Source organism: Melitaea cinxia, chromosome 8 (genome assembly GCF_905220565.1).
Source record: "Melitaea cinxia chromosome 8, ilMelCinx1.1, whole genome shotgun sequence".
Classification (NCBI taxonomy): Eukaryota; Metazoa; Arthropoda; class Insecta; order Lepidoptera; family Nymphalidae; genus Melitaea; species Melitaea cinxia.
In genome coordinates, this window is record NC_059401.1 from 14,781,998 (window position 1) to 14,798,219 (window position 16,222).

General features: G+C 33.5%; 1 protein-coding gene across 1 annotated transcript in view; it reads left to right on the forward strand.

The window, feature by feature from the left end:
- The window catches only part of LOC123655890 (protein bark beetle), a 51,059-nt gene extending 35,372 nt beyond the window's left edge, over nucleotides 1–15,687 (forward strand). Inside the window, exons 4-15 of the mRNA XM_045591636.1 lie at nucleotides 28–239; nucleotides 363–498; nucleotides 832–1,051; nucleotides 6,885–7,010; nucleotides 9,501–9,530; nucleotides 10,729–10,857; nucleotides 11,809–11,941; nucleotides 12,672–12,873; nucleotides 13,193–13,325; nucleotides 14,045–14,168; nucleotides 14,259–14,880; nucleotides 15,204–15,687. Coding sequence (XP_045447592.1) covers nucleotides 28–239; nucleotides 363–498; nucleotides 832–1,051; nucleotides 6,885–7,010; nucleotides 9,501–9,530; nucleotides 10,729–10,857; nucleotides 11,809–11,941; nucleotides 12,672–12,873; nucleotides 13,193–13,325; nucleotides 14,045–14,168; nucleotides 14,259–14,880; nucleotides 15,204–15,499 — 2,363 coding nt within the window. The 3' untranslated portion in view covers nucleotides 15,500–15,687. The remainder of the gene's footprint in view (nucleotides 1–27; nucleotides 240–362; nucleotides 499–831; nucleotides 1,052–6,884; nucleotides 7,011–9,500; nucleotides 9,531–10,728; nucleotides 10,858–11,808; nucleotides 11,942–12,671; nucleotides 12,874–13,192; nucleotides 13,326–14,044; nucleotides 14,169–14,258; nucleotides 14,881–15,203) is intronic.
- The last annotated feature ends 535 nt before the right edge of the window (nucleotides 15,688–16,222 follow it).

Consider the following 16,222-nt stretch of genomic DNA (forward strand, 5'->3'; position numbering starts at 1 on the left):
TGCTATTGACATTATTTGTCCCTTTAGATCGTGATGTCCAGCATAATATATCAAGCAGTGAAATAACCAACAATCGTGGTGGGGCTATCACGTACCAATCCGTTGGAGAAGTTAACCCCTTAGTGGCAATCACCAGAAACGAGATCACCAACAACTGCCTTAAACTTTATGGAAACTTCACCACTTGCCAAGCTGCCGTCAGACTTGATGTTCAAAATACACAGACTTTTGTTTTCAGAGTAAGATTTTAAATAAATACAATCATGTGAAATTTTTAATGATTTATACCATACTTATAGCTATTTTTTGTTTGTCAACAATTTCCACTCCTATGTGCTGAGATTAAGCCATTTAATTTACAGAACAACTTAGTACGCAATAACGTCGGTGGGCTATTGGTTAGAGCTGATTCAAGAGGTTCAGCGACGTCTCTTCGTGGTTGGATCCACAATAATCTGTTCTACGCCAATCACGATATGCCATCTCTTCAAGTTGAAGGTACGATTTTATTTCGTGTTTTACTACCTATACTCACTTTAATCTCATACAACAAATCAGTTACCATGTAAGGATAAAAAATAGAGTGTGTTAGTAAAAATCTTAAACTTCAAAGAGATACAATGTTTTAGAGTGAGTATTCAATCAAAAAATCGCATTAAATCGGTCCTTTCATACATTACATACGTACAGATAAAGATACGTAATCATAATTACACGTTAACCTAATAACCCCCTTTTAAGATTAAACATGAGAATGGCCCCCAAACATTTACGTTATAAACATATATTGTGATTTTTAAAACGTTTACGGTATTTAAATTTTGTTTCCAGGTCGTCAATCCACTCCATACCAAGAAATAACGATCTACCGCAACTATTTCACCCGCAACCACGCCCTTTACAAAGACGTCATAGTACTACGGCAAGTGGTCTCGAATTTCACCCACAACTACGTACACCATAACACCGGTCTCAGGATATTGGAGGTTTCTGGCTTCGATAAAGTGCGGTTACCTATCTACCAGACAACTTCGCATAATGGTTTTTACAAGTGAGTAACTTTATATTTCTCAAGAATCATCAGAAATCTTCGTTTATTCATTTATTATTTTGTCCTAAATTGATTTCTTTTCTATACGTGGATGAAAGTCTTTGCCCAGCCGTGGGACGTTACAGACTAGTAGATATTTACAGTTTAGTTGGTATACAAATAAATAGCTTATAATTTTTTTTTTTTTTTTTTTTTAATCTTTATTTTTTAAGGAGTTTGATCACGAAGTGATCATGTCACCCCTATGTGAGCTACTATACAATTAATTTCTAAAGTAATCTACAAATATCGACGTCTTAAACCTATTAATACTAATCTGTATAGCATCCTTGCCTCTCCAGACGTTGGAAAGGCAAGAATACTATTCCATATGCCAGTATCAAAAGTATTTACATTAATTCTTACAAGAAATTCTGCCCTTTCTGCTTCGTTCCGGACGCATTCAGCCATTATGTGCAGCACATCTTCTATTTTATCGCATTCTAAACAAGTTGGTGATGTAGATTTTCCCATTAATGCAGCAAAGCTGTTTAACGGAATATGTCCGGATCGCAGCCTGAAGGCAGTTACAGTTTCGGATCTGCTCATATTGGCACCAAGAAACCAAGGATGGTTGCATAAGGTTGGCTGTATGGTTCTATACCATATACCTTTACTTTTTGATCTTTCGTCGAAGTATTCCTGCCAAAATTTTATTACAATTGATTTCAACTTAATTAAAATATCGGAATAGAGAGGTAAACACTGATAAGGTATACCATCAATCCCTGCTTCCCTAGCCAATTTATCAACCTTTTCGTTTTCCGCAATGCCAATATGAGAAGGTATCCACTGCAACGTAACATTTTTATTGTTTGTGTGGAGCTCGGTTATAGTCTCTATAATGTCATAAGCAATTGGAACACCCCGGAAACCAGGATAACCACAGTGAGAAATATGTTGAAGCGCACTCCTCGAATCGGTGAAAACTACAAAATCTCTATAATCAACACTCTTAATATATGACACAGCCTCCGCAATGGCAATTAATTCTACATGCATAATGGAAATATTACAATCTATTTTAAATTTAACGGAGGATGCGTTTTGTGAATCAAACACTGCTGCTCCAACATTGCTTTGGTTTTTAGATCCATCAGTAAACAAATAATAGTGATTTGGAAAGTTTTGCTGTATTGAATCATTACAAATAGTTCTTAATATTTCAAAGTCATATATTTTTTTTGGTTTTTTAATTTGTTCTATGGTTGGTTGTATTATTTTACATAGGTCAAAATTTGTCATCCATGTTTGTAAATTAAACATATCTAAATTACTACTAGCTTTAACATAATTTTCTTTAAGACATTCGTGGATTGTTATTAATAAAGGCTTTTTCTTATTTCTCCAATAAATACTTTGGCAAGCATATTTTAATTCTTCTACTAGCCTAATAATTTCACTATTTGCGGTTGATTTACATTTTAGCCAAAATTTACCTGCCAAATAATATCTACGAAATAAAAGTGGTTCAATGTGTAGTTCAGACTCCATGACATGGACTGCCGTACTTTTGATAAATCCTCCAATGATACGTAAAAACTGATTTTGTATTAAATTTAATTTTTTTAAATGTATCTGCGCGCTGTTATCATATAGGAAACAACAATAATCTAACTTACTTCGGACCAAAGATGTATAAAGTCGTCTTAAATGACGTGGATGTATGCCCCATTGTGAACCTGCTAGAATTTTAAAAATATTAATATATTTTACAGTTTTACTACTTATTTCGTTTATGTGCTTGGACCACCTTAAAGATTTATCAAGCCAAAGTCCTAGATATTTGTAATGATCTACTATTTCTAATGATATTCCATTAACTTTTAATTCGATATTGCAAGATTTGTTACTAGTTTTAAAAATGATAACTTTGCTTTTAATTGGTGAAATTTCTAGGCCTATTTTTGACATAGTATCTGAAACTAGATTTAGAGATATTTGTATTCTTTCAGCAGCTTGTAATACATTTTCATGCGATGCATAGAAAAGGAAATCATCAGCATATTGAGAAATATGCACGTTATTTGCGCTTTTAGATATACAGGCAGTTACAATATTGAATAGTAATGGCGAAAGAGGGTCACCCTGTGCTAATCCACAACTAGTACTTCTACAAACTTGTTTTTCATTTGTTTGAATTTTAAGGGTTCTATCTCTCAGAAAGTTTTCTAAATATTTGCAGATTTTTGTGCCTACCCCTAGTCTATCCAAAGTATGTAATAAACTATTTACATCAACGTTATTATACGCGTTGTATATATCGATGAAACAGCATACCGTACTATATTTTTCTGTAAACCCTAACTGTATTCTGGAGACTAAAGAAGCAAGATTATGTTGAGTTGAATGGCATTTTCTGAAACCTGTAATAGTCTCAGGTAAAATATGGTTTCTCTCAATGAACCATTCTAATCTATTAAGTAGAACGGTGTGAAAAACCTTACAAACGCATGAGATCATTGAAATTGGTCTCAGCGAGGAAATATTTTGTGTATCACGTCCGGGTTTTGGTATTGGTATTATACTGATATCTTGCCATTGGATGGGTACAAATGACTTAATGAGGAACTTGTTGTAGAGAGAAAGCAACAAAACTTTACCATTCAACGGCAAATTCTTAATCATTGAATACGATATGTTGTCACATCCGGGAGAGGTGTCCTTCACTTTAATGCTTTTTTCTAATTCATGTAGAGTTATAACTGATTCTAATTTGATATTACTGGATGAAAATGATTGTTTGTGAGTGGGTACGTAATCTGGTGCTAAATTTTTTAACAATTCATTGGCCTTTCCTATATCAATATAATTACCGTATGCTTTGTAGCCCTTTATCCACTTCAGTTTATTATAAACCTCTGTTTGAGTTGATGACTCATTTAAAGAAGAACACATAGCCTGCCATGACTGTGACCTGAATTTGCGCATTAACTTTTGAGAAGTTCGTATTTTAGTCCGTAAGTAAGTCAAATTATTGGGAGTTGGATTACGGCGAAATTGCGACAGTGCTAAACGACGTTCTGCTACACATTTTGAAAGAATTTCATTCCAATAAGGGCGAGGCAAGAAATTACTTGTAGGATTTGTACAAATTTTAACAAATGGAATATGAATATCAGCAGCAATGTTCATGTAGTCTATAAAATTATTGTAATCGTGTTGTAAATTGTTGGATATAATGAAGTCAGAATATAAGGTTTGAAGTAACTCGGTATAAGAATTCCAATCCGCTTTCTTAAAATTCCTGCGAGCTATACATTTCGGTTCTGCTTTTACATGTGCGTTAATTTTTATAACACAATGATCACTTCCTAAGGTTTCATTCAACACCCTCCAATCGAATCTGAGAGCGATATCCGTTGAAGCAAACGAAATATCAGGTGATGACTGTTGTATCACACCATTTACAAGTTTAATTCTCGTTATATCCCCGTTATTAAGTGTAACAAAACTATTATCGGCCATTAACGCATCCATAATTTGCTTCCCTCTAGCATCTATTTTATTAGACCAGTTTGTGTGGTGACCATTAAAGTCACCAAGCAATAATGTTTTACTCCTTGAAGACGCGAATAAATGCTCCCAGTGTAGTTGGCAGGTGTTGACCGAAGGTGGACAATAAAGAGATATTATGTTTTCTATTACATCGCAATTAAATAGCTTAACTAATAAAATTTCTATACCTGTATTACGGTTATGAATATTACGTACTTGTGATTTTATTGATTTGTGCGTTAAAATTGCAACCCCACCATATGAATCATACCTGTCTTTCCGATATATGTTATAATGGCTTATTTTCAGAGAACTCTCCGGTTCCAACCATGTTTCACTCAACACCGCAACGTGGATATTTTCTTGAACTAAAAGATTTTCTAACAAAACTAACTTAGGTTTGAGACTTTGACAGTTCCACTGCATCAAATTAATTTTAATTTTATTTTTTCTTATTTCAGTCATTTTCACGTTGTAAATAATCAAGTAACAGTTTTAATATTGGCCACTCTGATACATTTTCTACTACCGTAATTATAATCCATTCAATACAACACTTAAATACCGCTACAACCTTAGATTGCATCGTTGCTCTTCTTAAGAATATAATTTCTTTCAATCTCCTTAATAATTCTCCAATATTAAAATCATTTGCTGTGTGATCATTTGGATTTCTCGTTGGGGATATTTTTTCATGACAAAGATTACATTCCATACTTTCGTTATCTGACTGAGCGTTATTATTAAAAACAAATTGTGGGTGTATGTCTTTTGAATATATATTTTTAGATTGTTTTGACGTTTTGATTATTTTTTTCTTTTTGGTGACGCCTGCATAGGTTGATGTGCTACTATTTTGGGTTGGATAATCTTGACAATTTAAGTTTTCCGTTTGAGATAGTAGAGGTTCGCCTTCTCGACTTCTTTCTTGTTCTTCGTTTCTTTCTTCGTTTTCTTTTCTTTCCTCCTCTTGATCATATACCTCGGGTGGTACATAAGTTTCAAGAGCTTTTCGGTAGGTACAATTAAATTCAGACATTAAACTTCTTATTTTCTTCTCTTTTAAGAATTTAGGGCACACTTTTGACAATGCCATGTGATTACCGAAACAGTTGACACATTTAAATATTGTATTTTCACAATTTTCGTGATTTTTTGAACATTTCGGGCACACTATTTTCAAAGAAGGACATCTAACTTTACGATGTCCAAATTTCCAACAACGAGAGCACTGTGTCACTGGAAATTCGTAATTTTCTACTTTGACTCTCAATTCTTCAACATATACATATGCAGGGATGAAAGCCCCTTTAAAGCACAACCTTACAGTTTCGCTGGGTATCCACCCCGGTTCTGTCAGATTCCTTCGACTGAGACGATAAGCGGAAATTAATTGAGCTGGTAAGTCACATCTAATTTTTTCAAAAATTTTTTCATTCGTTAAATCTAAGTCTACATCTCTTATAATTCCATAAGAAAAATTCCTTTCTAACGCCTTCTGGATTCGCCAATTTTTATCTTTGAAATACTGACATTCTTCGATTTTTTGTGCGCTTATCTCGCTAATTATATCTATTCTGACTTTAAATGGATTTAAATATTTTACCCTAATAATATCCGAAATGTTTTGTTCTTTAAAAATTCTAGCCAAAGAAAACTGTTTAGGTAATTTTTCTTTACTTGAAATGTAAACTTCAATTTTTTCGCTTTCTTTTAATTTTTTCTCTTTTCCCTGTCCTACGGCTGTCCACTCACTTTCACTTTCTTCTCTCATTCTTTTCTGCGTCTTATCTACATCTCTTTGCTCCTCAAACATCTCACTGTCACTTAAATATTCAATAATCGACATATTATTCACTAATAATGTTCATAAGCAAAGCGGTCGAGAATGACCTCGACCGCCGCAACTTGGTAAACAATAGGCCGATCGGTCGTCCGACGATGTAAACACATAAAAAATATGAACGCCACCTTCTCGTACGAGTGCCGCATCGAGACTGAGCTTATAATTTTATCAAGATAAAACTCAAACTTCGTGCAGATTGTATGTTAAGCTTTTGAGAGACATAAAGGCAGACAAAAATTCTAAAAGTAATGTTATTGGTTTCTAATGGTCTTATAAAGACCCTATAAATCGTTTTGATTGAATATATCTCATGTACAAACATCGGCCGGTTAGTTTTAATATATGTGGATTATTAGGGATCTGTTCAGAATTAAATTCAACATTCCCGTGTCTTAGGCAACCACAGACTATACATAATATCTATAAATATTTTTTGTTTTTATTTTCCAGGAACTTTGCGTTAGACCGTGAAGGTCGAGCAACAGTAGTGGCGGGTACCGCTGGCCAGCATTACATCGATAATATATTCTTTAACCCCGATAACGATTATGAAATGATTACAGTTAATAGATCTATGTAAGTATTATTATTGATTAATTTAAATAATATTTATATTTATTAATTTTAAAGATATATATCTATATTTATTAATCTAAATAATATAAATTAAATAAACTATTAAAATGGGTGGCATGCCATGGTCAATTATATAATTAATTATGAATCTATACCATATTCAGGGAACTGTGAGATAAAATGTAAATAAACCATAAACACATGGACACGATTGGTGGAGTTAATGGAGTTATATTAATATCTTTTTTTTTAATGGTGCACATACCCTTCTATTGCGAATGGTATGGGGGAGTATGGTGGAAAACTTTAATTAAAGATGAAACAAGTTATAATAAATGATACTATCTATGGAAGCTTGCATTATATTTTTTTTGAGGACCTTGTGTTGAAGCTGTAAAACGTAAAATGGTGATAAGATGTAAAATTCGTGGCTGAGTTAGTAAATTAGGTGGCAAATAAAAATAAGAAGGGCAAGTAAAAATAATCGTTGATCTTAACTTGACGCTTTCTATAGAATATTAAGTTGGCGTTGTAAAAAAGACGAATTAGTTTTTGAGAGGCTATCTAGGTTTATATGTGAAAACACCCAAAAATACATACTACTAAATTATAGACCACATTTATTTTTACGTTTTGTTTTATTATCCTATTAGTTAAGTACCTTCTAACAAGACTTATTCAATTTTTTATACAAGTTTTCATGTTTTTATGTGAATTATGCAAGATATGCAAAAAGTACAGAAACTAAATGCATAGTTTGTTTTTATCATGGAGTCTGGCTTTTAGACAATCCAACATAAGTACAGTACAACTAGCTGCTAGATACAAAAATGGGAAACCCTACATTAAATTTAAAAAAAAAGAAAGAAAAACATAAAAAAAAGTTCAAGTAATACCGTGTTCTTTGTTTACATTTTGTCTCAAGCCCAAATAAATATACATAGGAAATATGTTTAAATCAGATATTTACTTTGTGGGATGTAATTATTCTGAGCGTCATATATTTCAGTACTTTTACGCAACGACAAAATCTACCGTTTAATGCTTAAACATTAGATTCAGTGACCATGAGAGTTTTAGAAGTTATAGGAAATTGATAATTCATATTTCGACACCAACAATTAATACTACGCCAATTCGACTTTTCGATAAGTTTGTTTTTTTAATGCGAACTTGATAAAATGTGTTTTTATATCTATGTAATAAAAAAATTGTGAAATTGCAATGAATAAATTAACTATTAAAGATACCAAATCTATAATATAAAAATGAGTCGCTGAATGTGTTGCTAAGCGCAAAACTCGAGAACGGTTGGACCGATTTCGCTAATTCTTTTTTTAAAATGTTCGTTGAAGTCCAAGGATGGTTTTTACGGCGAGAAAAATTCGAATAATTTCCGTGAAAACCCTAAAAACAGCCCTTTTCTTTTTCCCATACAAACGTTCTGTAACTAAAATGTAGAGTCAATTTGAACTTTATTACTATTCAATAAAGTTCATGTTAAATAATTTATTAGGGTGCATTTTACGTAAGTTATTAATGATTAAATTGATCTTTTTCGTAGACCGCACTTTAATTTAATTTACATACAGTAAAAATGGTACTAACTAGCTATTTTACATTACTTATTATATTGTTGCGGGGAACAATGGAAAATTACCGTTTTTAAACTATCGACTCCAAATTTGGTACGAATCTCCTATATGTTATGTAGAAATGATCGATGAGCGGATTTTAGGATACCTCATGCCCAATAAGGATTACGGGGGTGGGCGTTAACAATGAAAATTTTAAATGTATGTAACTCCGAAACTACTGAACCAATTTTTATCAAATTTTTTAAACATCTGTAAACGGTCAAACTTGGGAGATAGGGTAGTTTTATCTCAATCGGACCCGATAGGTGGCGCTGCTATTGGTATGTAACTCCGAAACTACTGAACCAATTTTTATCAAATTTTGTAAGCATCTGTGATCTTGTAAAACTGGGAAGATATGGTAGTTTTTATCTCAATTAGACCGGTAGGTGGCGCTGCTATCGGTATGTAAGCTATCAAATTTGGTTGATAGCTGTTTTCCGGGCAGGACAACGTCTGCCGGGTCCGCTAGTTTCAAATAAGTTTCTTAATTAACATAAAAGGTGTCACGTTTTTCCCTTTTATAATACTCTATTTTAAAGTTCACTTTTAAGAGTTAGCTTAGTATAAATTGCTGGTGTCGATTTATGAAAAAAAAATCTTTAATTTTATAGTATGAACTCAAAGTATTTTTTAGTAATTTTATTAAACATTTTTACAGTTAAGTTTGTAAAGAAAATGTTACTATGGTATAACGCGCAGGTATAAAACATTACTTAAATGCTTTAAAGCTTAAAAATAGTAAAAACAGTAATATTGGGTATTATTTACATGTATAGTAATTATTAATATGTATTTATGAACATAATGTTTGACTTGCATGTTTTTGTTGCATGGCTGCCCGGAATCGTAGCTTTGTTGATTTTAATCCCAATATCATAAGGTGAGTTGCTTTTAATAATATTATTTTATTAATTAAAATAATTTTAGGGGCTAATAAACTGTATCAACATCATTGTTATTTCATAATCTAAATATGTACTCGGTAAACCGTCAAATAGCTCTTTTTTATTTAAGAAATGTCTAAAAAATCTTTCAATAATTGATAAATATGTTTTCAACATCGGTTAACAATTTTACGTCTTACTATGGATAGTTTTTATATAAAAAAATGTTCACAGTAATACAGTGACTACAAATTCTAACTTTGTTAAAAATGGTTTTTGAAGTGGAACTTCTTCTGGGGCATGAGGGTAAAATTTTTACGGATGAAACGGCAACATTTTGATGAAACAGCAACGTTTTTGTAGATAGCGCTAGAACGGAAATCTAATTAATTGATTCTAATTAGATTTGTATAAATATAAACGAGACTTAAAAATTAGTTTGCCAAAGAAGTTTCACTTCTGACATGTGCACTTTGTACTCAAGCGTTTTTTTTTAAATTGTTTTAGTGTTATATTTTTCAGTCGAAAAGCGTTATGTTCAAAAAGTTACGGACAAGGAGGGTACAATTTCGTATTATTACTAGCTACTGCCCGCGACTTCGTCCGCGTTGAATAGTCACTTGAAAAAAACACCTCGGTTTTGAAACATTCTTCATTAGTGCTCCGCTCCTGTTTATCTTAGCGTGATGATATATAGCCTATAGCCTTCTTCGATAAATGGGCTATCTAACACTGAAAGATTTTTTTTAAATCGGACCAGTAGTTCCTAAGATTAGCTCGTTCAAACAAACTTTTCAGCTTTATAATATTAGTATAGATTTATTTGTGGTGTGTTAAAAGAGTCGTTAATGAGAAAAGTAATTATTGTTATATAACTACGTAAATATAGCAGGCAGTGTTGCAATGATAAAATAGTCGTTAGTCGATTAATAATTGTAGAACATTACTGGTAGTCTCATTATTATTGTTACTTAGTATTTCGAATGACTGTGTGCCTTTGCTTTCTCTAAAAATGGACGTTAAATAAACTAACTAATGCTGTTTAATTAATAGACTTTGATAATAAGTCTTTGACGATTTATTTATTTAAATTTTACTATAAACATTTTTTAAATGACGTGATACATATTTAATTAAACTGAACTGATTTAAAATTAAACATTTCTAGTATTTAATACAACTTTACGTCTTTAGTGCACTCGAGTTGTGGCGCACGCGTATAGACGCTAAACATAACTACTGGAGTTACAACGAAAGTCTTGCAGTGGCAGGCCGTATCCGCGACCAGTCTGATAACCCTTTCCTTTTGGAAGTGGACTACAGGTATGTTCAATACGTACTTTGCTTATTAATAAATTCACTTTTATTTTACGAGTACAGTCGATATTAAATCAAAGCGAAAAAAGGTTGCCTTTTCCCTAAAATTGTAATTTAGAGAAACTTTCAATTTTTTTCCATTCAATATCTCGATCAACAACCGCTCGGTGTAGTGGAACGTGCCCCAACAACCGATGGTTTGCGGTTTCGATTCCCGCTCGGATGGATATTTGTATTTGAACGAATATTTCTTTCTGGTTCGAATGTCTGTCCTCGTGGATCTACCCACCGTGCCTCGGAGAGTTAAGTTTTTGGTCTCTGTTGTCGATGATAGTGATCGTTACTCATAGTAGGGAATATATCCGCCAACCTGCAGTGGAGCAGCGTCGTGGATTAATCTCCGACCTTTCTTCTACACGGAGAAAAGTCATATGCCCAGCTATGGGATGTTACAGGCTGAATCGTGATCAATATCTATGATTAGAAACGTTTAATGATAATAATGAAACCGACCGATGGCGGGGTAACCATCTACTAGCTTTGAAATACACAGGCCGAAGACAGCGTGGAGACTATGGACAACACACATAAGTTCGCGAATTTTTAGAGGCCTATGTCCAGCAGTATACTGCAATGGGCTGAAGTGAATGATTGTTACGCTATGAGATCCTTCCTACCAATAATTAAGTTCTGAAATACTCTGTATCTATTCCGTTGCTAGACAAAAATCCCATCTTCCATTTCAAAAGAAACGTTTACTATAATTATAACCCATTGATCGATTTCTCTGCACATTGTTAGATATCAAATGTTTTATTATTAATTGTCCTTTCATCCTATATATAGTTTAAAATCTCTTTAATTTCTTAATCACCGTAACATGATATCTTAAACCATCCTTCGTACTATATCTATATTTTTGTAGTTATAACTTTTTTCTTTCCCGTTTCAAATTAGGCCATATTACATGAACAACCAGACCGTGCTGGGCGGTGGCAAGTGCCCGCCCGGCTGGGAGGCGCTGGCCGGTACTTGCTACATGTACGTGGGAGCGCCCATGACGTATGAAGACGCCCGCGCGTTCTGTCTGGTGAGTGCTTTAAGACATAGTGACCGTATTATATATTACAGTAAATCCCTGTATCAAGTACTTTATGATACGACAGTCAAATTACTACTTGTTAAAGTGAATCTGTGTACAGAAATGCTTACTATTCAATTTAATCTATTTATTTATTTATTTATAAATTAAATCTTATTATTAATGATTTATTTATTTTTTAATTTAAATTTTGATGACCTAAATCTAAAATACAACAAATACATGAATGGAACTGTAACGTCATCCATAACTGTACTCTGCTCACTTTAAGAAAATAGTAGGTAACTAAACTCACTTCGATTAGTCATTATGAAAACGTCATTCTAACTTACTTTGATGTAAGTGGCCAAGGTGCGTTGCTAGACTTATTGATTCTTATTGTTTTTTATTTGCGAATAAACTATACTAAATAAAAAAAAGCGTGCGTACAAAGTAAACATGTCGAAGTGAAACTTCTTTGGCAAACTAATTTTTAAGTCTCGTTTATATTTATTTAATCTAAAGCTTTAGATTTCCGTTCCAGCGCCATCGACAAAAACGTTGCCGTTTCATCAAAACGTTACCGTTTCATCCGTATAAATTTTACTCTCAAGGCTAGGTAACCAAGAAGTTTCATTTCAAAAAAACTTTTTCGCTTATAACTTACATGAAAAAGTTATCTAACATTAAGAAGTTTTCGAATAGTTTTTTTTTATATTCATTATTATTTTTTTTACAGTCGGACAACGCGTCAATGCCATACGTAGGTGGTAACTACGAAGCTCTCTATGAGTTCATACATCGCCAGAACCAATGGTTCCAATACAGCGACAGAGTCTGGGTGAACCACATAGACTATGTAACGCAATGTACATCGTTCGCCTTCTCATCTATCGAGATCACGGACTGTAATCAGAAGAACGCGTTTATTTGTGAAATTGGTGAGTCAAAATTAATCATTTAATTGATTTTCTCATATTTTTCCCTTTCTCTAAATCTTATTTTAGGTATCTAATTTAATAGCAGAAAATATCTTACTTAAATTTGAAGCAGCCCGACTGGAAAAAATACGACAGCTCTACAGAAGACCATAGTTAAATAAATTCTCCCAAGTGGTGTTGTGTTCCTGTGATGAGTAAGGTATCCAAAACTCCTCGGAAGGGTAAGGGAAGCGTCCATAGGCTAGATAACTCGCTTACCATCAGGCCATACCTTGTTTGCCACTTTGAAGGTATACAAATAAATTCTATTGTTCCACAGACCCCAAGATCTCCATCGACCCAATGTCGTGGCGTGGAGACACGCTGGTTCTAGGCTTTGTGGGGGCGTTGCTCGCCGCGGTGTTACTAGTGATCGCCGCGCTCGTCTGCTGGTACTCCAAGTCCAAGCACAGGTAGAACATGCTCTATATATGTGTCTTGATTCTTTGATTGTCTCTATTTAGAAAAAAAATGTTATTTACCGAACATCATCTTTAGAGTTGATAAGCTTGTAATTGCTGGCACTGCACCCTCTACCTCTTTTGCTCCACGATTGCTTGAGACTCGTTAATATCCTGAGTGTATCTCTGATAAATATATTTTAAAATAACGGTATGATGTGATCCGATTTGACCAGATGTGACACTTTTTCGCACTGACCCCGTCTTCAAAGGCGACTGGAGTGTGAGGTTGCCGACACGTAGAAAACGTGTACATAACGTATCCTACCCACGAAAACTAGTGGTGACCTCGTCATCATAGTGTATAGGATATCGTAGTGAACGATAAGGGATTACTAACGCATGCAACTGTGAGACCCGATGTGACCCGATGTAACTTGATATGACCCGATGCCACCGACCCATTAGCGGTTACCACTTGTCTAACTTGACCGTCAAATATCCGAACTGATTTTAAAATGTCTATCTAAACATCGTTAAACAGCAGCCACGCGATGGCTGTTAGCTTATGAATATTTGGGTAGTGGTCATCGCGTATAAAAATACTTTTGAATAATTTCTATTGTTATTTTTCTGGAAGTCTACTTGAAAGTACACACAGTTTCACCCAAATGTCTAATGTTCATGAGTTATCTTATTCAAGGGATTCTTATATATATATTTAATTTCAGACATCTTCAAAGGCTAGAAAGGCGCAATTCTATAAGACAATCCTTGCACTCCGTGCGATCTATTGGCAGTATAAATGGTGGCTTTCCAGATACTCCTTACAGAAGAAAAATGACGACCCAGATGGTAAATATTACAATTTTGAAAGTATGTGTTTAGTTTATACTTTTGTGTACATATAGCAATAACAATTAACATATTTAAATCACTTTTCAGAGCACACGTTCGACAGATACTCTAACAAAAGGATCGGATTATCGCAAAATGGTAGCATCATCTACATCAATCGAATCAATGGAAAAGAGTCAATTCAATTCATCAATCGAAGACAATCAAAGCTTCGATATATACGAAGCACACAATCCAAACAACATAATCCAGCTAAAACACAGTACATTCAACCGAAAACCGGCGTCACCAGAATACAGTGTCCCCCAGAACAATAACAGACCGTTCGACCTTGCATATAAAAATGAAGGTTATAGAGAAAATTCTGGAGCGAGTGCGGCGCCGTCTATGAACACGATTGCGACTGAGGAATTACCGATAATTCACCACCCAGGTGGGTTACAACCCCAAGATGACGATACGATATCACCACGAAGCGATACCCAATACTTTACATCAGACACATTACCCTTAAGAGACAAATCAGATGATCCATTGTTTATGAAACGTGAATCGGAAAAGGAAGGGAAGATATACGGGCCGTATGGTGCTCCTAATCATGGTGGTCAGCCGAAATTGTCCTTTTTAATGGAATTAAGATCAAAATTGCCAGAACAACCTCAACCTGGAGCCATGCCTACTACTACGTTCGGTCAAAGAAATCTTCCAGGTAAATTACTTTATCTAATAGAGAAAACTAATTTCAGTTAACATATTTTATTATGTTACTGAAATGAAAGTCGTTTTACTTTTTTTTTTTTTGATGGATATTTAAGTAAAAAACATTTTGGTTCTTGAACATAGCATAAAACTATTCTAAGTCACGACGAGTACGCGTGAGTAATTGTTAGATGATAGCACAATAAAAAAAAAACTATTGGAATAAAACAACTTAATTTAAATATTATAAAAAAATCACATAATAACCATTTTACGGTCCTGCATATGAAAACCAAACTTAAGATTTTCAATATCTACTTATTTCTTTTACAGACGAACGTCAATACTTCGACGATCGATTACCTAGTCCCCAACTCCCAGGGTACTCATTCGAAACCAGTTCCCAACCATCACCCGACCCCCCTTATACTCCTGACCCCCGATATACCCCTGACCTCCCTTACACCCGTGACCCCCCATATACTTCCCACAGCCCATACACTCCTGACCTCCACACTCGTTCTCGATCTGAAGCATTATTAGAAACTAACTTCGACTTCGAAGATTCCCCAGCACCTATAACAGAAGACAGCAGATCGTACAGTCAACCATTAGAAACAGCTATGTAGGATAATAAATTATACCAAAAAATTCTAAATTTATACATATACCTACTGAAAATATTATATTATAAAGAAAATTTAGAAATTGGAACAATATGAGCATTTAGTGATAATAGGTGTTTTACCTTTTGTAATACTGTTATATAGAAAATAATTATTACTGATGCTTTAATTAATTACATTCTATATATATATATATATATATATATATATATATATATATATATAAATATATATGTACACAAAAATTGCCTTAATCTATTGTAACTGTGTTTAAATATAACAACTAACCGTCGCATAGTGGCCTTTATATATACATATATAAAATATAATATCGCATTTATTATAATTTGTCTATTTTTAATGTCCTCTTTTATGACGATTACTTATTTTCAAATAAAGACTCGATATTTTTAAATGTTGAATGTAGTTTAGTTAACAAGATCTCATACTCTGACAAGATATTTTGTCGGTCATGTGTATTGAATAGCGGTAAAAATAAAATAACGTACTTACTATGTACGTATGGAAAATAACGTATTTGTTACCACTGAATCAACATTTTATAATTTTGTTAATGTTGTCAATTGTATCGATTTTACGAGATATATTATCACATTTACTAGACGTATAGATAAATTTTGTTAGTGTTATATGTAAAATTTTAGTTTTATATAATTATTGTTAGCTTTTGTCAAGTTTTATAACAAATGTAATGTAAAAAAAGAA